The sequence below is a fragment of the Mastigoproctus giganteus genome, chromosome 9 (genome assembly GCF_048544385.1).
Source record: "Mastigoproctus giganteus isolate SK-2022 chromosome 9, ASM4854438v1, whole genome shotgun sequence".
NCBI lineage: Eukaryota > Metazoa > Arthropoda > Arachnida > Uropygi > Thelyphonidae > Mastigoproctus > Mastigoproctus giganteus.
The window spans coordinates 115,798,501-115,823,992 of NC_143583.1; the positions used below are offsets into that span (position 1 = coordinate 115,798,501).

The 25,492-nt window shown below is 35.2% G+C and overlaps 1 protein-coding gene across 2 annotated transcripts in view; it reads right to left on the minus strand.

Moving 5' to 3' along the window:
• Positions 1 to 25,492, minus strand: part of LOC150080666 (ubiquitin carboxyl-terminal hydrolase 3-like) — a 267,339-nt gene that overhangs the window by 212,899 nt on the left and 28,948 nt on the right. For both annotated transcript variants that reach the window (XM_090381307.1, XM_090381308.1), the window contains exon 2: positions 5,112 to 5,172. In XM_090381307.1, the coding sequence (XP_090237433.1) occupies positions 5,112 to 5,172 (61 nt within the window). The remainder of the gene's footprint in view (positions 1 to 5,111; positions 5,173 to 25,492) is intronic.

The window sequence follows — 25,492 nt, forward strand, 5'->3', positions numbered from 1 at the left end:
CATATTGGTTGAAAACTTTGCATTCTACAGAAAAGAGTAGGTTTCAATTGGAGTCATTTCACTTAGGTGAATAAGAAAGTGAATATTTGAAATAATTGCTTATAATGGAAAAACAACCTTGATTTCTGCATAAATTACTAACTAATTTTGAATTACCTGGAATACCATAGGTGTTTACTCTTGCAGAAAATTTACTAAATCAAGGATACTGTTTGCACATGGACATTTATTATTGCTCACCAATTCTGCAAGGTTGTCAAGAAAAGGTGCAAGAGTTTTGAATGCCTTCATTTTTTGATATATTGTGCTGACACTGATGAGTTTGGTATCATTAGCATGTAAGACATGGGAGTTTATTATTCATGTAAAAATATGTTCAATATGTGATCGTATCCAAAAAATTCAGAGACATCAGTTGAAGTTTATCATAACTGTAGCCACTATTTCTTCAGAGATGCTCTTCACAAAGTGTGATTTAACCTTTCAGTTCCTGAGAGTATGAGATTTATTCCAGAAGACACTCCTTCAAGAGTCCACATGGTTGTGGGGATTTTTGAAGGAGAATCTGTATTTGCAGATTTGAATCAGAGAGATCCATATTGAGAAATAGAGTGGCCAAGACCATTCAATCCCATATTACCTAGGCTATCAATCAGAGATGACCACATTAAAATGTCCCTTCAGGAAATGAATTGCATTCACTGTAAACGATCATGCCCTATCTTGCTGGAGAAATATTTCTACCACACTTTGAAGAGTTGGAAAAAAGCAGTCTTAAGGAGTTATTTAGGTTTCATTCTACACTAACTTTGTCACTCAAGAAGACTGGTGAGACAAGTCTAGCTGATGAAATTCTGCACCACTCCATTGTAAAAATGCAAAAGGTGATCTCTATAACTATGTGGGTGTTCTCACAGTTCCCATAAAAACAAATTCTGTTCATTGATATAACCACTAAGGTAGGATTGCACTTCATCAATGAACCACACAATATTGAACAATTGCTGCATTATAAATACTGATGAACCAAATCACAAAAGGCAAATCACTTTTCTTTGCCAAAGTCAGTCAGGGACTATTGTACCTGCATTTTGTAAAGACACAGTTTAAATATTGCCCCACAATGATTAAAGTGAATTTTTGTTTTAAACCCAGTTGTTGCAACAACTGTTTTCATAGATGTCTGGGAAACCTGAAATATATTGTGCAAAAGGACAAGTGGAATAAAACCAAGGAATGTCTGTCGGGGCTAAAGTGAATATTGCTTTACATATTGAACAGCATATTTTACATATTTTACAATATGTACAGCAATATCACGCAAAAGGTGATATTGCTGTACATATTGGTACTAATGATATTAAGAATAGCAGATTTGAGGTTTTTTTAATGTGTACAGGGTAATTTTGAAAAAAGTTGTGAGTTTGGAATAAATTTGAAAGTTTCTACAATTCTGCCAAGACATGATAAGAAGGAGAACATAAGAGCCTTGTCAACCTAATTCATCTCTGAAGATTACTGCACGAGGTTCATGGGATAAAATTTTTCACAGCATGGTCTGTGCTTTTAACAGGAGAAACTGTTTTTACAGAGACAGGATATATCAAATAGAAGGAGTGCAAGAATATTTGCTGAAGCTGCTGATGCAGCATTAGGTGGGAATACACAGATTGACTAAAAGCAGCCAGAAGAAAAAGTGATTCTGCTTCTACTGGGACATACAAGAGCCAGGAAAGTGAGATGTCAGACAGATAAGTCCTGCAGTGAGTCCACACGAGGCAAGCAAATATCAAAAACATCAAAAGAAAAAGAAAACTACAACAAAAAAAAAAGGTGCATGTATACTTCTTTGTACACTAACACTAGGAGTACAGTAAAACATTTGATGAACTTCAAGTGGTTAAGCCACCAAAAGCAAACATTGTAGGGATATCAGAAATGTGGAGCTACTCAGACATAAGAGATATGGAATTTGAATACAAAGTTTGAGTACAATGTGTACAGCAGTGACAGGTGCGATATGAGGGGAGAGGACTTATGCTCTTGGTCAAGAAGCACACAGAATCTCTGGCAATGCAACCAGATGATGCAGGTGCCAGTGCAATGTTGAATCAGTTTGGTATAACAGAAGCACTGGAAAAACAAAAATTAGAATGTGTGTGTTATTGGCCTAATGAGTATAACAAAAATCTGAACAGAACAAAGAGTGGGTTACGTAAATCATATTGTCTTATAACAAGGGATTTAATATAGGTAGACATTTATCTGATGATATGGGTCAAAGTACTGTTGCACACATATCAAGAATTCTTGTTTGTTGTCCTAACAGCAGATGTTGGCAATGGTTCAAATGAGCAGGAAGATAAAGCAAGGCAAACAAGCCAAAGACTCAAGGAGTGTTGTCAACAAAATAGGTGAATTCAAATTACTGGTTAGGACAACTAATGCTGACATAATAGGAACTAACAGAAATGTGGTACCACCCATAAATTGGAGATGAATTCTATTATGATATGTATAATATATTCAGGAAAGACAGAAGGGATGGTGGGGTCATGCTTCTTATCAAAAGCATACCTGAGTGCAAAAACAGCTTTTGCTGAGTTAAAAATTACTTCTGCCAACATAAAATCTGTGTGATGTGATTTAGTTGTAAGTACAGATATAATGAGAGCAGGAGTAATCTAGACCAAAAGACTGAAAATTATGAGAGCCTCTACATGAAAATAGTAAGTGTAAGCAAGTGTGATTGTCTTATTATGGGTGACTTCAATCTGCCCCTAAATGACTGGAATAAATGGGATGGAAATTCACCAAGGGGACCAAAATTTTTAAATAAACTAGATGATCATTATTTTTTACCAGCATATTAGAGAAAATACTAGGATAAGAATATTTTTTACCTCATCATTACTCAAGAATCAGATGACATCCCAGAGCTTAAAGTACAGAAACCTTTGGCATGTAGTGATCACGCAGTCATTAGTTGGACTATGAAGAATGTAGTTAGGCATGGGTTTTAATTTCAGAAAAGGGGACTATGACAGTTTAAGCCGCTGCATAATATCTATTAATTGGGTGGATGCATATATACCATTAAGAAAAATATAGTTAGTATGAGGGGGATGCCATGATGGATGAATATGAAGCTGGCCATTCTAATAGAGCAGAAAACACCAGAATGGGAAAGTTACAGAGAGATGAAAAGTACGGAAGCCTACAACAGCTAAAAGTTTATCTGTAATAGTACCACAGATAAGGTTAGGGAGGACAAGGCTGAGTATGAGAAAGCACTGGCTAACAGAGCAAAGAATGGGGACAAGAAGTTTTCCATGTATTTAAATACAAAGAAGAAGTAAACAAATCGGATCGGACCCTTGTGTACTGGGTTTGGGACAGTCTTAGATAACAAATCTGATGTTGCTGATGAGTTGAATAGGTACTTTGCATTAGTCTTTACTGATGGAAGTCCTTCCATGCTCAGAAGAGGCAGGGAAAGTGAGGCTGAGTTATATGAAATTAGTGATTTCGAAATTACAGATCACCATTTATTAGAAAAACTTTCACCTTAACGCAAGTAAGGTTCCTAGAGGCACATACCCAGTAATTTTTGAGGCATAAAGGTGGTTCTAAGAGTGAAGTTGGCCACATCTTAAGTACTACATACAGGTCTGGAGGACTCATTTTAGGAAGGATGTAGAGTTGCTAGAATGATTACAGAGAAGGGCAACAAGATTGGTGAGAGGAACAAAGGGGTTCTCTTACCAGGAGAGGCTTAAATTCTGTAAGTTATAGCATCTGGAGACTAGGCACCTGCGAAGTGATCTGGCTGAGGTGTACAAGGCCTTGAATGGTTTGAGCAGGCTCAATGCTGATGGGATACTTTCACTCGCTCAAATTAAGAACCTGAGGGGGCATAGATTCAAACTGAGGAAAGACAGTTGTAGAATAGATGTGTGGAACTTTGCCTTTACCCAGCGTGTAGTTGATTGCTGGAACAGATTTCCATCTGTTATTGTGGAAGTTGATAGCTTAAATAAATTTAAGGCTGAACTAGACAAACATTTGGAGTGGCTGGATGGGTGAAATGGCAAGGTTTTTTTTTTTTTTTTTTGGCTGATGCCTGTATAAGCTTGCTTTCTTGCATCATATGCTTCAACTAATGCAAATGTCTGTATGGAAATGTTATGGGCCAATCTGCATGTTATGCAGGTAATAAAAATGTTAAGAACACAAGCCTAAATAATTTTAAAGGTATTATATATGTACACACATTTATATTGTGTATTAATTTTAATGTTACTAAAGACATTTACTTTAAAGTACCAAAAGGTTACCTGGACTACAAATGGACCAGGTTAAATTTAATTTATTTATGATGCTGATCTCTTGGAATGAATTTTTGAACAATTCTGGAATAAATTAGATGGAATGAAGCCTGAATTATCATATTAAAATAATAACTGTACACAAAATATCTAGTGGCCATATTTCAGACATTAAATTAATAAACTTGTTATTTTTGTCTTTGTAGATTCTTATAAATACTAACAGTGAGTTAGCAAAACACTTTTACCATGATCTATAACATTTCTATTCTGCTTACCTATTATTATGTAGAAAACAAACACAAAACCAAGAACATTTTGTTGTGTGTTTTCTATATAATAAGTAATTTGACCAAATTGTTTAAGTTTGCAGTCATCTAATGTAGAGCAGTTTACATTATTTTGAAATATGCTCTAAAACAAGGTTTATTCTCTGTAACAGGTAGAAAAGAAGAAAGATGTCCTGATCACGGTGAAAGAGTTTTGTTACTCAACATTAGCAGTTTATGCTGTAGGTAAACAAAAGTGATTGACAACCTATTAAAAAAAAAAAAAAAAAAAAACTCTCACAACTGGTAAAGGCACCATAAACACAAAGTGAATGTTAATAACAGAAATATTTCTAATTATATATATATATATATATATATATATATATATAGAAAACATTCAATTTATATATTTTATATCATTGAAGTCAATATTTTGTTACAGTCTAAAATTAGATATTTGTAACTACAGGGAAATAAAAATATGATGATATTTGCTTAAAGCACTTTTTACCTGCCACAGTTGACAACACCACAATAAACACATATCCAGGGACTCTTCTTTGTTTTACACACTGAAAAACATATTCAAGACAATTTATGAGAATAAATAGCAGTCTTATTACAGCAAATGACAATCAAGAAAAGTAACCTACACATTAAAATATCAAAATGAGTACTGATTCTTAACATGTGTATGTGGGGTTATAGACTCTGAGAAGTATAAGAATTCCAATGTGGGTGCATGGCATTTTAAACTAAAATCAGTTATTACTCAAAATCTAGACAATTTTTTTACATAACTGCAACGTCTTTAAAGCAATTTATTTTGCAACTTAAATACAGTAGAATCTCATAACGGCATCCTAGAAGACATAGCACATTCTGGATTTTTGAAGGTTATGCATATAGCTTAAATATTTAGGGGTAATTCATTATTTTTATTAGATAATACAGTAACTAGGATCCCTACAATTGTCACAGAAACAGTCATCAGCATTAAGCCAAAATGTTAACTCATATTAATGTTAACCCAGATTAGTCCCAGTAGGTATCATAGTTCCCTAAGAATAAATTTATGGCAGTTTCAAACATTGCTTCCAGTATGGATGTTGTGATTATCCAATTTTTTTAATGAGCTATAGAGTGCAATATGTTTTCAGCAATCGAATCCCTTAAAAGCTAAATATATGTTACTGTACTATATATAATGCAAACTAATATCAAACATCTCACAAAATGAATGATTTTATACAGTGCAAACACATAATTGCAGTAATATGTAGCCTAAGTAATACGTAAAACAAAAAGAAATTGGTATTTGGAAATAATTATTAATATATAATGCATAAATCTGGCACATATGTGTTTTTTTTTGAACTGGCCAGTATTTTCTCTCTGTCCTTGTATGGTTGACCACCTTCAGAGAAATATTCAAAAAGTTATGGATTTTCAAAGTTACATTTATATTTTTTTATATTAATGTTTCTATAATTCAATGTAAAATTGAGCATTAAGTCATTTATATAAGTAAATAAAATTATTGATATTTTTATAAAAATTCTTAAAAAAATTTGGGGCAGAAAAGGGGAGTAGGATGTGGTGTTCTTAGCAATTAAAAGGGGGAAGCACAAAATTGAAAATGTTAAGAACCACTGTTTTGCATTAACAATATAATTTCTCTGTGAATATTTTTAAAATCAAATGTTACAAAATCTGTTAAAAAGATATAAGCTAAAAACACCTCAAAAATAAACTGTTAACACTATACTAAAACCATATTCATTACTACTATTGCAAAAATGAATATCCAAAAACCAGGCTATAAATCAGAAATTGAGTTGCAATCACACTATAATGAAAATGAGAGTGGTGACAATAATGATAATGACAATAATATTATGAAAAGCATAAGCTTTCTTTAAAATATTATTCTATTATTAAAAAAGAAAAATCAAAGAAATGACTGAAGCAATCATACTTACTGGCACAACTCAAGCACACTTTTTCCCCCTTAAAGTGAACAGTTAAAAATGTTACTGATAATCCTCACATTTGATTTTTACCATGCACGCAACTGCATATTAAAGGAGAGATACTATTATGTGAAAGCTTCAAACCACTGTTATTTTGCTTCATTAATTTTTGCTTTCTCTGATTTCTGATAACTTCCATGTGTTTTCAGATTTTCACTTAATAGAAAGAATGCAATCATTCTATCTTATTTATTTTCAAACAAATTCACACTTCCAATTTATAATTATATTTTGCTGAAATAGGCTATAAATCAGAAATTGAGTTGCAATCACACTATAATGAAAATGAGAGTGGTGACAATAATGATAATGACAATAATATTATGAAAAGCATAAGCTTTCTTCAAAATATTATTCTATTATTAAAAAAGAAAAATCAAAGAAATGACTGAAGCAATCATACTTACTGGCACAACTCAAGCACACTTTTTCCCCCTTAAAGTGAACAGTTAAAAATGTTACTGATAATCCTCACATTTGATTTTTACCATGCACGCAACTGCATATTAAAGGAGAGATACTATTATGTGAAAGCTTCAAACCACTGTTATTTTGCTTCATTAATTTTTGCTTTCTCTGATTTCTGATAACTTCCATGTGTTTTCAGATTTTCACTTAATAGAAAGAATGCAATCATTCTATCTTATTTATTTTCAAACAAATTCACACTTCCAATTTATAATTATATTTTGCTGAAATGTGAGAACAGTCCAGCTGTTATTCTAGCTATAGTTATGTAAGAAGAATAGAAATGTATTGCCAAATGTACAGGGGGGATCAAAAGGTTCAGAGAAAAGGGTATATAAAATGTACTAATAAATTATAGAGTAGGTTATTTGATAACTTAATGTCTTATAAAATAATGAGAAAAAAAAATTTTTTTAATTTAAAACAAAATTCTAAATTTAATTTTTTTTACTGTGGAAGAAGAATGAATATCCAGCAATTCGAAATTAAATTTTTGACTTTGGGGTTTCAACCCTGAAACCCTGAAGAGAGCAGAAATACTACAGAAATTCATGAAAGAATTGCTACTATTGCAAGACACTTAGCAGAGTTCAAAAGAGGACAGGAGTCAGTTATAGATGATCTAAGGTCTGGTCAGCCATCTCAAGCAATCGATTCAAAAACAACTGTCATCACCGAAGAAAGAATTTTAGAAAACAGAAGAATTAAATTGCTCAGACTTGGGCGCTTTAAATCTGCCCATAGAAGCATTTTAACAATAATACATGACCATTGGGGAATTTCCAAAGTTTGTGCAAGATGGATTCCCAGAAATCTTTCCAGGCATGGCAAACATCGGAGGTGAATTCATCAAAAATAATTAAAAATTAATTCTTGTTAAATCTAGATATATTTTTATCCCATTGGGTGACTGCTAATGAAACTTGGAACATTTTTATGATCCTGATTTCCAAATTAGAAAGCATGCAGTGGAAGCACAAGAGATCTCCAACCCTGAAAAAGTTTCAAACCCAACCATCAGCTGGAAAAGTGCTAGTCTCAATTTTCTGAGACATAAAAGGATTGGTCCCCCCCCACCACCAAATTGCAGCTTGTGATTTTAGGCACAAAGTAATCAATTAACAAGCAAAAAAAGGTGAACCTTTAGCCATAATTATGAGAGCATCCTTGGATTCTGGGAAAGTCTCTATGGAGGATTGGATATGTGCAAATATCTCCCCAATTTGCAAAGGGGGGGGGGGTTTCAAAGGTGAAGCGATTAAGTTCTACAAGTTTGACTTTTGTTCCAGAGAAAATATAAGAGTCAATGGCAAAAGAAGCAGTGCAAGACCATCTAGGCAGAATACAGTTAGACAGCAATCACAGTATGGATTTGTTAAGGGGCTACCTTGTCTGAGCAATCTCATTGGATACTGTAACTGAGTAACAAAAGAAATAGATGCAAAAAATAATTTTGAGATTATATATTTAGATTTAAGTAAAGCTTTTGACACTGTTCATGGAAAAGCCTGCTGTACAAATTGGAGCAGAGTGTCGTTGGAAGCAAGTTACTGCTATGGATAAAGGGATGGTTGTGTGGCAGAAGAAAGAGAGTAGTTATAAACAAGCACTGGTCTTCTTGGACTGTGATTAGTAAAGTTACTTAGGATTTAGTGCTGGGCACACTACTGTTAAGAACAAAGATCAGGAACTACTCAACACTGGTGGCTAGAGTTATAAGATGCAATGAGGTCTTAACAAACGTATACTGGCACTATACTACAAGACGACATTTGTACCCATGATTACATATGCTTCTGCGGTGTGGTATGATAAAACCACATTAGTGGTGAACAGAAGAACCCTGGACATGACCCAATGCACCATCTTACTGACCTGAACCTGCAGATCAGTGAGTACTCCACCACTTCAGGTGCTGGCGGGAATGCTCCCGCTAGACCTAGAAATAATAAGAACAGGACTTCTTTACTTCCTATCTAAAGGGCAAATTGTCACCTTTTTAAATTTTACAACAAACCTGGCAAACAACTACAAAGCAGAAAAGTTCCGGCTGCAGACCCACCTGCAACCGGAACAAGATAGATGGACTGAAACAACCAAAGGGAAAAATCACCCATAAGTTCCTTCCCGGGACTATATACAACGTATTTGCTGACGGAGCATGGCCCCTTCAATGCAAAACTCTCCAACTTTGGTTTCACCAAAGATATACACTGCTTCTGTGGTGGGTTGTTGTTGTTTTGATGTTTATTGGCGCATTGACAACGTAGATCATAGTGTGCCAGTTCATTTGTTATACAATGTTCTCTTTATATAAATCTTGTTCGAATGTAAAAGGTTAACTGTTTCTGTGGTATTATATTATTATTTACAGCAGATGGTATATGTTGATTGTTTGTATGAATCTAAAAATATCTGACATATGTTCCTTGTCACCTAAAAGATCTTTAAGGGTGATGTTTTGGTTTCCTTTATATAATTATGAAAAAATTTGGTGTCAATCATTTTCATCTGTTGGGAATTCTATATGTTTAACTGTTTGGATAGTATTGCATACTTGGCATCTTGGGGGTTCTTCTGCACGTAATAGATAACCATTTGTGAAATGCGTATGCATATCCGCAATCTGGTCAGAACAAGTTCTTCTCTTTTTGATTTCCTTATGCTCGTTTTCTAGTGCTCAACGTTTGGTTTTATTTCATATAATTTATTCCATGTTTGTTTTTTCCAGAGTTCTAGCCATTGAGTTAGACAGCGATTTTTAATGATTGGTTTGTAGTCCTTATGTGGAACTGTGAAATATTGTTCTTGAAGGTTAGTGGTTGATTTTGCAATTCTATCCGCTTCTTCATTTTCTTTTATCCCTTTGTGTCCTGGTATCCAGCAGAAAAGTATCTTTGTTTTTTATTTGTGAAGCTTGTATCTGTTTAATTTTCCAGAGTTCTGGATGGGTTATATTGCTTGTGTTTACACTTGTATGGCTTGGATTACACTTAATGAATCACAGTATATTACTGTTCTCAAGTGGTAGGTGGTTCTGAAATGTTCCAGGGCTACCTGAACTGCAATTAATTCTGCAGTGTAGACACTGCATTCTTTTGGGAGTTGGCGTGACAATTTAATATCTGCGTATACTGCTGATGTTCCTACATGGTTCTCTGATTTTGAACCATCTTTATATATTGGTATGTGATTGGGATATTGCATTCTATGTGCTGCATGCAGTTGTTGAAAGTTGCTGTCTGATAAAGTATTTTTATTTCAGTTTTGTGTGAGGAGTTCATAAGCTGTGGTATGGTTTATCCATGATGGATCTATATGTCCTTCTTGGTTTGCAACGTTATCTATTTTGAGATCATGTGTTATCAGTAGCACCTGTAGTCTGATGCCTAGAGGCTGATTTGCTCTTTTGTGGTTCCTATATATGTTTTCCCATTTTGGTGAGAATAAAGTTGTCCAAGTCGGATGTTCTCTTATCGGTCTTATCCTGTAAGCATACAGCAGTGACAACTGTTGTCTCTTCAGGAACAGTGGTGATTCATTAGCCTCTATATAGAGACTGTATATAGGGGATGTGCAGAAAGCTCCTGTTGCTATTCGTATTGCACTATGGTGAATCGGATCTAGCCATTTGAGGACACTCTTTCTTGCTGATGCATAAACCGGTGCTCCATAATCTATTTTTGACCTTATTAGTGCTTTATACAAGTTGAGCAGGGTATAACGGTCTGCCCAAGATGTTGTTGTTAAGACTAAGAATATTAAGTTGTTTCATACATTTTATTCATAGTTCTTTTATATGTTCTACAAAGGTCAACTTGTTGTCTAGAAGAAGTCCAAGAAATTTTACACTTTAACTGGTATTGTGTTACCTTGCTGTTTTTGTTTTGATATTCTAAACCCGTTTTTCTGGGCCCAATGACTGACGTTGTTAATTGCACATTGTAGTTGTCTTTCTATTGTTCCCATGTTCTGTGCTTGATATGAAATACTGAAGTCATCTACATATAGTGCATATGACACTGTGGGACATGACATGAAGTTCTCTGAACAGTGCAGACAGGCGATTAGGACAGCTCAAGGGGTTCTGTCAATGATATACTGGAAATTTGACAGCAGGACCACGGATGTAATTATTTTGCTGTATAAGGTAAAGCCACATCTTGGATATTGCATACAGGTTTGGAAGCCTTATTTTAGGAAGGATGTGGATCTGTTGGAACAGGTGCAAAGATGAGCAATGAGATTAGCAATGGAAACAAAAGGGCATTCTTACCAAAAAAGACTTCGGTTCTGCAAATTTCAGCATCTGGAAACTATGCCCCTGAGAGGAGATCTGATTGAGGTGTTAAGGCTTTTCTGTTCCAGGAAAATTAATGGAGGCACTGGTTAAAGAAGCACTGTTGAATGGCATCCTTACTCTTGCTCAGACAATGCACACAAAGGACATAGATATAAATTAAAGATGGATGGTTGAGGGATAATACTGAAAATTTTGCTTTCAGACATGGGGGGTGGGTGGGCAGTTGATTACTGGTAACAAACTTAGATCTGTGTTGTGGAATTGAATATTTAAAATAAATTTGAGAAATGAGAAATTATAATTTCTCATCACCTTCCATCCCGGCTAATAATTATTAGCAGGGACGGAAGGTGACATGCGAAGATTTTTTGTCGTTTTTTTTTTTTTTTTTCTCTTTCTTACTGATGCTGTTTAAGTGGGAAAATTCAAGAAAACGGTTCTGGTTCCTGCTATACCGAGTTTCAGCTCTGTTATTAGAGTAAAAATTATAGAATCTATGAACTGAAATTTGTCTGGGGCAACTATTTGTCCCAGAGGACTGGATCAGCATTTCACTTCTTGTGTCAGATGCCAATAATTAATACTAAATTTAAATTAATTACAGCTTGAGCAGTTTAATTGAATTTTTTAGCAGTCTTTTTTTATTTCACAATTCTGTAAAGCAAAATGCTGATTTTTAGACAAGCATTATGATTTCTCACATATCACTCTTGAGAAGCTCACAATACTGCCATACACAAATGTTTCTGAATGAAAGTTTTTTCCTGGTCAGTAATATTAGGGCTACATAAAAAATAAATATGTTGATTAGTTACACCAGTTAATTTTCAATTTGTCTAATCATTCTCCTAAAACAATACCTTTCAAACAGAATAAATAGCACAAATGCACACTGAACCTTTTCTAACATTGATCAAATAGAAATATACCTTGCTAGTAGCAAAATTACTGTTTCATTGCCACAAATGTACACCTCATTGGTTTGTCTTGTTCACTTCAGAAAGCAGATCCCATTGCTAAAGAAAGCCACGAGTGTGACATAATGAGCTTGTTGACAAAAAGTTGCACAAGTGAAAGCACAGAGATGAAAACTTCCCAGAGTCATTTTTGACCATGGTTCTGTCCAAAGTCACTGAAATGAAATGAAGTTTATCGCTATCAACCTATCCTTTACAGCAGTTAGCAGTGTCACACAAACTTTTCTGGCCACAGACTCCTTTTAATTCCTAGCTTTATCAGCAGACCTCCAAATTAAAATATCATTTTGTTTTATTGCTCTCATTATTAAATTTACTGTGATAAACAATTGTATATTGTTTGTCAATATTAACAAACAAAAATATTTCTGACCAATCTTCAAAATTGGTTTTTCCACATTTCAAAATATACAGATTTAAAAAATAAAATTAAAAATCTAACTGTCTATCTGCACATAGTCCACTCGATGTACAATTGCCTATATCTCAGCTTCCAGAAATGTGACCAAAAAAAAATGTCTCTTAACAACTTCTCGAAATTAGCATGCCAGGTGAGTTAGGCCTTTTCTTGTTATGTAACTCACGAGTGATGCACATAACAAGCAGAATCCACCTTCTCATAGACAACAGAATTGTTTGTGGACCACAGTTTGTATGCCATTGCTTACGGTTAACCCTTTTTTTTTTTTTTTTTTAAATTTGAGGGAGTTCTTACTCCCACAAATAATTTGTAAGTCAATGATGGAAGTCACAAATGACCTAGTAGATATTAACATAGAGCAGTAATAAGGGGAAAAAATGAGTTTAAATACCTGAGGATATAAATAAAATAGGAAAAATTCACTTGTAATGTTATAAAGTCAAGTGATATAAAAAACTGGCTCCATTTGGTGTACTGCTTGGCTATGAACTTCAGTCAAGAAGGGGTAAGTTAAAGCTACCATATAATGAATCATTCACTCTTGCTTGCCCATTCAAAACTGCTCCTAAAAGAGATTTATCATATTCCAAAATGTATACATTCATCACAAAAGGAAGTATTACATCCCAAGCAAACTCCAATGATTGTCTAAAAAAGGTGTCTTCTCAGATAGATATTGAGGATCTCTTTTAAAAGGATCTATAAGATAATCTTATGCACTGAAGAAACGAAAAGTGTTGCAAGTTCCATGAAAAATAAGAAAATGATTTTTTAAAAATTTATTTTTTTTTTGTTTTATGCAAGGAAAAGCAATTAGCTTCATATGTATTGGTAGATGACTTTCATCAACCGGTGAAATACCACCACTTTGCTTATTGGAGGCTTGAAGTGGTGAAACCCATGTTTAGTCTCTAGAGCAAAGTTTCTGGCATCCCCCCCCCCATACTTCTCCTTCAACCCATGCACAGTACTAAGTACTATAGGTTTTGATACCTTTCGTGTTTGGGGTTTTCATAAAAAAAAAAAAAAAAAAATGTAAAGCATATATCACTTTTGTGTTTACCAGGGAAAGGTTTTGATTACAATTTTTCCTTAATATTAAACTACATAAGCCTTTCTGAATTTTAATAATTTCTGTAAGAATTGTACTGATTTTGATATGCAAAATAAGCTACTTCACAATATTTCAAATTAAATTAACTTTTTTTTTAAATTTGACATCAAGTTGGGTAACCAAGCATTTTGGATTTTTATTTCAAGATGTTGTGTCACCACCTAATACTTCCTAGTGTCACAAAGGCACCATTCCTGTGTTGTTTGGATTCCACACCTCACTGACCCCTGCTTATGCTGATTCTCCTGGATGGTCACCTCCCACATACTAGGCAAAGTATTTTTAGACCTTACATAGATATAGCCACAGTTACTAAACTCCCATTAGTACGGAAGTGCAACCAGAGAATTTAGATGCTGCAAAATGACCAAACCAAACACTGCCAAAATTCAATACACTTGACTCATAAGTGGACCTAAATATCTACCACCACTGGAAGAATGCCCCAAAAAGTTGACAAACTGAACTGTTAATTATATAATTATTAGATAATCTGTCAGGTTATCTAATGAATAAACTCATGGTAATAATATTGGAATTTTTTGTGCTAACAAATAGAAGAATATTCTAGTAAATGATATGAATACCAAAACCCAATAACAGTCCCACTTGCCTGTATTAATTATCTACTTAAAGCATTTCATTTGAATCAATAATGAAAGGAACATCAGATGTTAAGTTATGATGGTAATCTTATTCTTTCCATTTTAACAAAAATGGATAAGATAACCATCATATCAGAAAAAAAGTTTGTATACATCTCAAGTAAAAAATTAAGTTGTTGTTTAAATGATTTAAAACCCAATTGTATCAGCAAATTCAATTGTTTGAGGCACTGTTAGTTAGTTATCATGATTCAGGTGGCTTGTATAAAATAATCTTCTATTTCATAAACTATGTACAGCACAACAATAGACATTTTAATGGGAAATGGAATAAACTCCACTCACCTGTTTTTTCAAAGTGCTATCATATTTATCTTTCAGTTGGTATTACATTCAAGTTTAAATTTAGACAAAGCTGAAGCAAATCTAATATAAATTACACTAGTTTACAAATTTAAGTTTGTTCACTGGGGTTTGAATTTCAATAAGTCCTACTGCGGAAATATGTTGCTGTGATTTCAAATATGACTTAGATTTTTTTCTATCACATCCAGATACATCACAATTTAAGAAATAAAAAAATATTGTATTTTACAAAAGTATAATAACTTTATTGTATTTAGTAATGACAAATTGATAGGATTACATTTTCATATATCAAAAAATACGTAAATACCAACAAGTATTAATCAAAATTCTGAAACTTTCATTAATCAGACCTTCGTCTCTTTGTTTGAAAAGAACGTTTAATTGTTTTTCTTTTATGTACAGTGCCAGGTTTCTCTTTTTAAACACCAGCAGTAGTCGGCCATCATGCTTGCATTCCACCTTCCCTAGTACCTCTGCTCCATTTCCTTTATGTCCTGATGGAATCTCTCCCCTTGTTCTTTGCTCATCTGTGAAGATTTTCGGGGAAAAAAATCAAGATGGACATGCAAAAAGTGAATTTTGATGCTCATATTGCACCCTAAATTGCGAAGCTTTTCGAACATATTTTGAAAAATTTTCTCATAATCCTGTGATTTATGATTTCCTAGAAAGTTTTCCATTACACTTTTAAAAGCAATCCAGGCTTCCCTTTCAACACAAGTCATAGTAGTTTCAAACTGACCGCCTAAAACCAATTTTCTAATTTGGCGAATTAGAAAATTGCTTCATTTAAATTGCTTTAACAAATTGCTTCATTATGCCTAAATTGATATGCAGTGGAGGTACAAGTATTTTACCTGGCTTCACCAAACTTTCATGCACAATATTTTTTGACCCCAGTGTAAGATTGTGCCTCCGAGGCCATTGCTTCTTTGTCCAATGCAGTGCTTTAGGTCTGCTATCCCATACACAAATAAAGCATGGCATTTTAGTGTACCCATCCTGTTGCTCCAACAACATACATAACACTTTTAAGTCTCCATATAGTTGCCATTTGTGATCTTGATATTTAATTTTCTCCAGAAGCAACTTTAGATTGTCATGAGTTTCTTTTAAGTAGACTGAATGAGTAACTTTTCTGGTTGATAACATTCCTCTTCACTAACCTCTTTAGCTTCTGCTTTGGTGGAAGAAGTTGTGGACTGCAAAGTTTCTGGTGGAGGTTTTACAGGCAGATCAGGATATTTGATGTCCTTTTTATTTTTTTGAATTGTAACCTTTAATGTCACATACACAAAAGTAACATTCAGCATGGCTTACTGGCTTATGCCACACCATAGGAATAGCAAACGGCAAGCACCTTTTTACCTTGACTCCATTTTCTAAGATGTTTGACACATGTATGGCATACCTTATGCAGTGCCCACGATTTATCCTGATCACTTAGTTTTATATCAAAGTATGCATAATACAATTTTTTTACAAAATCAGTAATATTTCGCCTCTGCTTTACAGGAACAAAACAACCACATATGTAACAAAATATGTCGGGACTGTTTATACACTTTCTGGTTACCGTACTAAAAGAAAACACACAATGAGAGCTCACGACGGTTTTTACAGGAGTACTGTGACCACATAAGGGATGTGCCACTTATATAGGCTCTGTGGTTGAGTGGACTGTACAAACAAGTGAGTGCATGCTCAGACAAGTTTAACCCGTAACTACACACAGGAGTCTCCCAGACTCCACTCAGAAAATAAAATTCTGGGAATCACAGATGGGCTGGAAGAGTGGGGTGGGGGCCGTCTACCTTCCTGAGTCAAGGTCGGCTACCTTGCAGTGTGTGTAGTTACGGGTTAAATATGCACAATCTTTGTAATTGGGGCAAATATTTGATACTGATTATGAATATAGGGGTATAAAACTTGTAAACCATGGCAGAAACTATAGTTATGTACACATTTGCGTATAATACCTAGGTAATATTTTGTTAACGAATTGTGAAAAATCTTTACATGATAGAAATAAACGGACTTCAGTTTAGTAATCAATAAACATGCATGAATAACTAACACATACTTTTACTCAAACCCCAGATACACTGTAAACCAGTGTTATTAATGTGTTTTTGGAAAAAAAATTGTAAGCAACATGAAATGATTAACTTCTTGAAACATCAGTGCAATAAAGAATGCTTTGGTTTGTATTATATTTTCAAAAAAAAAAAAAAAAAAAAACATTTTTTATAAACTAAAACTTTCATACTCAATGAAACCAAACTTATTGAATGAATAATGAAGAAATTACTGTTGAAATCTAAATTTATTTTTCTGGAAATCTATGCTCCATTAAATAAGTTTAAAAAAGCAGAATACGAAAAAAAAAATAATAATAAACAAATAAAATAATTTTTTTTTTAATTCTATATAAACATAAAAATTGTGTCCAGCCACTTGAATAACTATTAAATTTCAAACCCAACAAGTGTAGACCTATATGTCAATAATAAAATTAAACACAATTTGCCATATGCACATAACCAAAATTCAGCAAACAATATTATCTTTCTATTATATTATAAGAATATTACACTCTTATAAAAGGTGCACAACAGTCTCATAACACAACTAAACAATTCGTAAACTGTTTATCAAACTGTTTACTATTTATGAGAAATTTAATTTAATGTCCAATAAGTATTCATCATAAATCAACCTCTATTCATAATTTTTCTGTAAATGCATCTAAATAGTAAATGACAGAGTAGTGTTAATGTCTCACGAATTCACAAAGAAGAAGCTATGGATAAGAGGGGTAACTATGCTTTAACCTCAGTAGCATTGGGCCATGGAGTGTGGAGGGTTGCACCAGAACTACCCAAACAGTACCATGACCAGCATGAATCCTAACCCTCGGATTATAAGGATAGGAAATATAACCTAATGGATGACAGCACAGCTTTGTGAAGGGAATTTCTTGCTTTACCAACCCGATAAATTACAATGTACTCACAGAGGGCCTGGAAGCAAGAAACAACCAGCATCATACACACGTATCCCTTAGGTTATACAATTACCATATACCTGAAAATTGTTGCACAAGGTAAAAAATGCATATCTCAGAAATAATTTTTCCATAGAAAATAATGCAACACATCTAGGTTATGGATTCCCCCCCCCTACTTTCATACAGCTGAATTTCTTCATATTAATGTTTTTAAGAAGAATTTTATATTAGAATTAAATTAGAATTTAATCCTATTTAAATTAAATCATGTTATAAAAAAAAAAACATTTAATGCATTATGTACATATTACATGTATGAAATACTGGACTAATAAAAGTAAATAAAAGTAAAAAAAAAAAAAAAAAGATGTTCATATTGGTCAGAGAACACAAATGGCAAGGGGATACCTGTATATAATTGTCAATTGTTATTATATACTTGTCATTCTAATTTTTTTTTTTTTTCTCTCCCCAAAAGTGGCTAATTTTAAATACACTTTGGTGCAATTGGCCCATCCTCAGAGAAGTTAAACAAAACACAAAAGGTCAGATATGTTTAACAGCATGCACAAAAAATAATGGCTGTACTCTCAACAAGAATGGATAAAATTCATAATAATTATAAGCTCTGCAATAATGATTACTCTACCAGCATTGATGGCTTTTATACTAATCCATACAAAAATGGCAAAACCAACAAAAAAATAAATAATAAATAAATAATAAAAGTATTTCCATTCTTTTGAAAATTTTGATTCTAATTAATTTTCAGGAAATTATAAGGGATAAGCTAATTGCACCAAAATATTTAAAATTAACCACTTTTGGATGGGAAAAAAGAAACGAATACATCAGTGGAAGGGGGGGGGGGGTAATTTCACCCAGAAATCTGCTAATAACCTTTTGTAGCTACACTTATCAAAACAGACATGATATTTTATATGATATTTTATGTAACTAGTATCACTTTCCAAGATTACCCAATTAGTAAAGCATAGTTTATATTTCACTTTTCTTTATGAATGCTGTCTGTTTTGTGCTTCTCTTTGATATATTCAAAAAGCAGCACAAAACATTTAGAGCTATTTTATAAATTTCTCTAAAACAGTTTACAGTTATAATTATAAAATCAAATCAATTTAGAACTGCACTTTAAAGAGAGTGCTGTGTCAAACAAAGGCAGCCACTATTGGAAAATAAAAAATAACTACTTTTATAATCAAGATATTTTGTTTTTACAGTGCATACAGCTTTTTCCCAAATATTTTCCCAAAAAATACAATTAAAAATGTCTATTAACACACACACATTACATGTGACTAAATTATAACAAACAAAGCTGGATGTGTTATGTTTTATTTACATTTTAAACTAAACTGCTGCTTCAATGAGAAATGATGAGGCAGTGCTACAGCTTTTACAAATCTTGGTGTGCAAAAAACTACTTAGGTTACAATAAAAAAATTACAGTACAGTTACAAATAGGTACAGTACTGCTGATAAAAAAAATATAATAATAATCAAGGCATTTCTATGCAGCCACGTATAAAATGCTAAGCACCAGAGGCATAAAAATTATGGTGTGATCATTCATATTAACCTAGCAACAGCATCACACACTTTTGTAACACAAGTGGCTTCAATTCCCTGAGGCCCAGATTTTGACTTGTTTGAAAAAGTACCAGAGGTTTTTGAATTCTGCTTTTAATTTACTGATGCTTGACCTTTTACCAAGTAGATTGCAATGTTTGTTAATTTTGTTCATCGTTTTTTTTAAAAACTGAAAATTTTGCAAATGTGTTTTTTTACCATTAAAAATACTCACCAGTTTTAATGAAATAAAAAGTTCATTAATTATAGTTAAATTTTCAGAAAAAATGTTTAATCTGAAAATTGATTGATACCACTATAAAAAGAGTTCACAACAACAACAAAAAAAGGTAATAAAAATATTCTGATTCTGATTAATGTTCAGGAACATTATACGGCCCGGGCCAACTGCACCAAAATATATTTAATATGAGCCACGTCTGGGATGAGAAAAAGAAACCTAAGAATGCATCAGTGAAAGGGGGGGGGGGGAGGTCTAATTTCACGCAGGAATCTGCTAATAACCTTTTTGTGATTACACTTAGCAAAACTAACATATTTTATGTAATTAATGTCACTTTCTTTATGTATTTCTATTTTTATGTTGCTAAACGTAGAAACATGACAAATTAATCTCTGCTAAATTTAAGTTTGTGGGGGCATTAACTGCACAGAATGTTGGCATTACTCCAACACAACAAATTAAGCCAATATTTAAAAAAAAACATGCTTTGAAATTATTGTAAGAAATCTTTGAAGCAATGAAAAAAAAATAATAATAATAATAATAAATTCCTATATATTTGGTTATATGAGATATAACCAAAATGATGCCAATTTAATTAATTAATTCAACTACTTTGATAGACAGCTATGTTAAAATGATGCATTTGCACTAACCTACATGATAGTCATTCTACCTCATAGCATGAGGCCTTTGCCCTTAAACACTTTATAATAAATTCCTATTAATTTTGCTGTGCGAGAGAGTACATAAGTGAAAAAATTCTGATGAGCCTTGCAGAGACTGAACAGAGTAGACTTTGCAAGAACAGAGTAGTGTTTTTACAGAGATAGGATATACTTAAATAGAAGGGGTGCAAAATATTTGCTGATGCTATCGAGGCAGTGTTAGGTGGATCGAAAAACTGCTACCTTAGGGAGACATACAGACTAATTGTTTAACAGCAGCTACAGGCAGAGGGGCAAGTTATTCTTGCACTGCTTCAATTAAAGGTAACCACCAAACCTCCTAGGGGGGAAGTTCCCACAACCACCAGAACCCCACAAGGACTACTTACAACTACGTGGGAGCAGTCTATTAACAATATTTTGGACAACATCTTCAAAGAAGCAGTTAACCCCAAACACAGAAATGCAGCAAATCCTATGCAAGCAAAATGAAAACTACGAGATGGAAGCTGTGGAGCAACCATTCACATTAGAGGAACTACAAGAAGCTGCAGCACAAATCTGGTCCAAAAAATGCCCGGGCAAAGATCTACTAGAGCCGGAGATTATTAAGTGAGTTGTCCAATTGGCTCCAAACCTACTATTAAATTAAATTTTCTGTTTATACTCCGGCACGACAACCAAGTCAGTAGAGTTTACAATAAATCATCAATATGAATATTTATCATATTTAGTAGTCATGGGTCTGAACCCCAGTCCACTCAAGGAACATGTGTTATGCACTATCGCTCCTGACCACTCGGCTACGTCAGGCCAAATTTTTAAAGCTGTACAATCAATGCTTGTCAGAGGGATACTTCCCCAAAAATGGCGACTGTAAAACTGATTCTCAAGAATCCCAGCAAGGACCCACAACTACCAAACCTGTACCGGCCTATCACCCTCCTCACAGTCATGAGCAAACTACTGGAGCAACTACTACATAAGCAGATTCAACACTACTACTCTGCTGCCAACCTGGAATCGCCCAATCAGTTTGGCTTTAGGCATGGACTATCACCTGTGGATGCCATGAGGAACCTTCTAGATGCTGTTAAGGAATGTCAGAAAAAAATACTTCCTAGCCATAGCAGTGGACTTTGCCAGGGCGTTCAACTCCCTTTGGTGGCCGAGTGTCCTCGGGAAACTCTGACAAGCAAAAATCCCAGCCAACTTATACAACAGCATTAAAACTTACCTCTCCCAATGAGCTATAGAAGCAGTGACACTATACCACCAAATCACCAGAACAGTACGAGGATGCCTGCAGGGGTCCGTCCTAGGCTCTGGAACATAGTCTTCGACGAGTTCCTGCACATTAATCTTGGAGAAGTGCACTCACAGGCCTTCACTGATGATTTAATTCTTAGAGTGACTGCAGACTGAAGAGCTCATCTGGAGAACCAAGCAAACAACACCCTAAAAATCCTACAGAAGTGGGCAGAGGACAACTTTCTCCAAATATCAACAGAGAAAACCAAATCAATCCTACTGAAAAGAACCCTCAATGTCAGAAGGCCACCCCCAAATAAAAATAAATGGCACCACAATCAACTTTGCCACTGAAATAAATACCTTGGTGTCGTTTTTGACACAAAGCTATCATTCCAGCCCCACCTCAAACAAGTCAGGAACAAAATAAGGAAATACTCTGCCATGGTTGCAAGGATCACTCGCTGTGACCTCAAAAATGCATCCTGATGTATTACAAGACAACTTTTATTCCAATGATCGCCTACGCGGCCGCTATTTGGTATCACAAGACCACTATGGTCGTCAATAGAAGAACATTAGAATCAACCAATCGGTCAATCTTACTCACAGTGACTTGAGCCTGCAACACAGTCAGCATGGCGGCTCTCCAGGTGCTGGTTGGCATCCTCCCACTGGACCTGGAGGCAATCCAACGCGGCCTAATTACTACTACTCCAAAGGGATCCCTATCATATTCCAAGGATATACAATCGAACCGACAAACGGAAAGAGCATTGAAAAATTGCGACTACAAAAACACCTCCAACAAGAATGGCAGAACAGGTGGATGACCTCCACCAAGGGGGAGGTCACAAGGAAATTTTTACCATACGTTGACAAGGTCTACCCAAAATCACCAGCTTGGCTTCAGCCAGGACAGGCACTCACCGTTCTACTAACGGGCCATGGGCCGTTCAATGACAAGCTCACCACGCTAGGGCTCCTTAATGACCCACGCTGCCCATGCGGAGATGTTGAGAGCTGGTCACATCTTATGTATCAGTATCCAAGATATGAAGATCTGCGGGATTTTTATTCTACATGAGATTGACATATATCCCACAGGACCAGGAGCATCACCTTTTGGACTCACACAATGAATACAAAAATCCTCACAAAATACACAAAGGACCTCTTTGCCAGAAGAGTAACCCGATACATGCGCTGACAGGAACCAGTTGCACTCTCCATGCCACTGTTCCTCTAATAGAAAATGGCCATTAACCAGAATGGGACATTCTGCGAAGAATGATTGCAGCTCTGGAAAATGCCTACAACCCAGATTGGAACCCAAACCCCAAAACCATCAAAGAAAACCAAACTTAACCCAATCAACAACCTGGATGGGATACTCTACAAAAAGAAAGATGGATCCCTTGACAAGAATAAAACTCAGAATGGACCCTGAACTCCTAAAAAGGAAAACTTTACCAAACTTGACCCAACTACTGGATTCCTACAACAGACTCTGACTCAGATAGCAGCTCTGCTGCACATGCATCACTGGAGATCCATCATAGCGACCACTATCTGGGACTGACCTTCTGGACAGGACATTGCCCTACCTTTGGCAAGACGATGATACTGATGTCACTGGATTTAAAGGAAACGTATCGGTATGCTAATAATAAAGGGGACAGGTGAATTGTCTGATGACATTAAGAGTAGGAGACCGGCAGAATTACTTAACAAGTACAGGTCACTGTTGAACAAAAGCCGAGAACTAGGGTTGAATTTGAAAGTGTCTGCAATTCTGCCCAGACACGATAGGAGGGAGTATATGATGAGAGCCTTGTCGATCAATTCGGCCCTGGAAAGATTGTGCAAGGCTCAAGGGGTAGAATTTTTTTCAGCCTGGACTGTACTTATTAACAGGAGAGATTGCTTCTACAGGGATGGGATACACTTAAATAGAAAGGGTGCAAGAATATTTGCTGATGCTATCGAGGCAGTGTTAGGTGGGTCAGAAAACTGCTAGCTTGGGGGGAGAAAAAGACCAATAGATTGACAGTAGCCACTGGCAGAGGTGAAACAGATTCTTGCACTGCTTCTATTAGAATGAGCAGAAGCCTGAAAAACAAGATGCATGGTATTTCAGAGACTGCTGGGAGCCATTGCAGTACAAGTAAACACATGGGTTGTGTTAGGGTAGCTAAGAATAGAAACAGGTGCAGGTATACTTGCGTGTACACCAATGCTAGGAGTTTAGTAAATAAATTTGATGAATTTGAGGTATTGCTCAAAACATCGAAGGCAGATATTGTTGGGATATCAGAGACGTGGTGTCACACAGATATAAGGGATGCGGAACTGCAATTTGGGGAGTACAACGTCTACAGAAAGGATAGACAGGATAGGAAGGGGGGAGGTGTTATGCTATTAGTTAAGAAACACACAAAAACCAAGGAAGTGAAGCCAGTCGACATCGCTGGACAGTGCAGTGTGGAGTCAGTTTGGTGTGACATAAACATTGGGAGATCAAAATTGAGAGTAGGAGTGTGCTATAGGCCTAATGACTCTGATGAGTATAATAAGGAACTGTACAGGGAAATAGAGTGGGCCAGTAAATCAGAGTGTCTTATAATGGGAGATTTTAATTTCCCAGATATTGACTGGATTTTGGGGGCTGGTTACTCACACACTAGCAGGGCTTTTGTGGATTTATTGGATGATTGTTTTCTACATCAGCATGTTCGGGAGGCAACTAGAGGGAGTAATACTCTTGATTTGATTATCAGCAGTGATTCTTCATGCATTAAGAATCTGCAGATAAATGAACCACTAGGTGGCAGTGATCACAGTGTGCTGAAGTGGGATTTACTCAAAGAGGTAACTACCATTAGGGGTAAAGGGAAGGGTTATTGCTTCCGTAAAGGCGACTACGATGGACTGAGACAGTATTTAAATTCTATACAGTGGGACCAACTGATGATGTTACCAACAGCAAATTCAAAATGGGAAGCATTCAAAGAACTTATCTTGGAAGCTACTAGGCTTTACATACCAACTAAGAAATATTGTTCAAGGTTTAGGCCAAAATGGATGTCAGATGAACTAATGAGGCATATGGCAGAGAAGAAAAATGCATGGGATACATACAAATTAACACATGACACAGAAGCCTATGATAGATACAAGTTGATATGCAACCAAGTTACAAAGGAGGTTAGGCAGGCGAAGGCAGATTACGAGAAATCCTTGGCAAGGGATGCAAAGAAAAACAGCAAAGAGTTCTTATGTAAACTCTAGAAGGAAGGGGATGAATCAGATTGGTCCACTTGATATTGATGGGTCAAGTGTTGATGATCCTGCTCAGGTAGCTAACAAACTAAATGAATATTTTGCATCGACATTCACACATGAGGAGTTATTCAGCGAGGGGAATGCCAGAGGTGTATTCAACTCTAGCAGTAAGCTACAGAATCTTGAAATAACTGGGAGTAAAGTGGAGGAGAAACTGTTGAAGATAAACACAAGAAAGGCACCCAGGGTGGATAGGATCTATCCAGTTATATTAAAGGAGGCAGCAAAGGAAGTAAGCAAACCCTTAGCCATAATTATGAGAGCTTCCTTGGGCTCAGGGGAGGTACCCATAGACTGGAAATGTGCAAATGTGACCCCAATTCACAAAGGAGGATCAAAGGCTGACAAGTAATTATAGACCTGTGAGCTTAACTTCTGTTCCAGGAAAATTAATGGAGGCACTGGTTAAAGAAGCACTGCAGGATCATTTAGACAAGACTTCAGTTATAGCTCAGACACAGCATGGTTTTGTTAAGGGGAAGTCTTGCCTGACC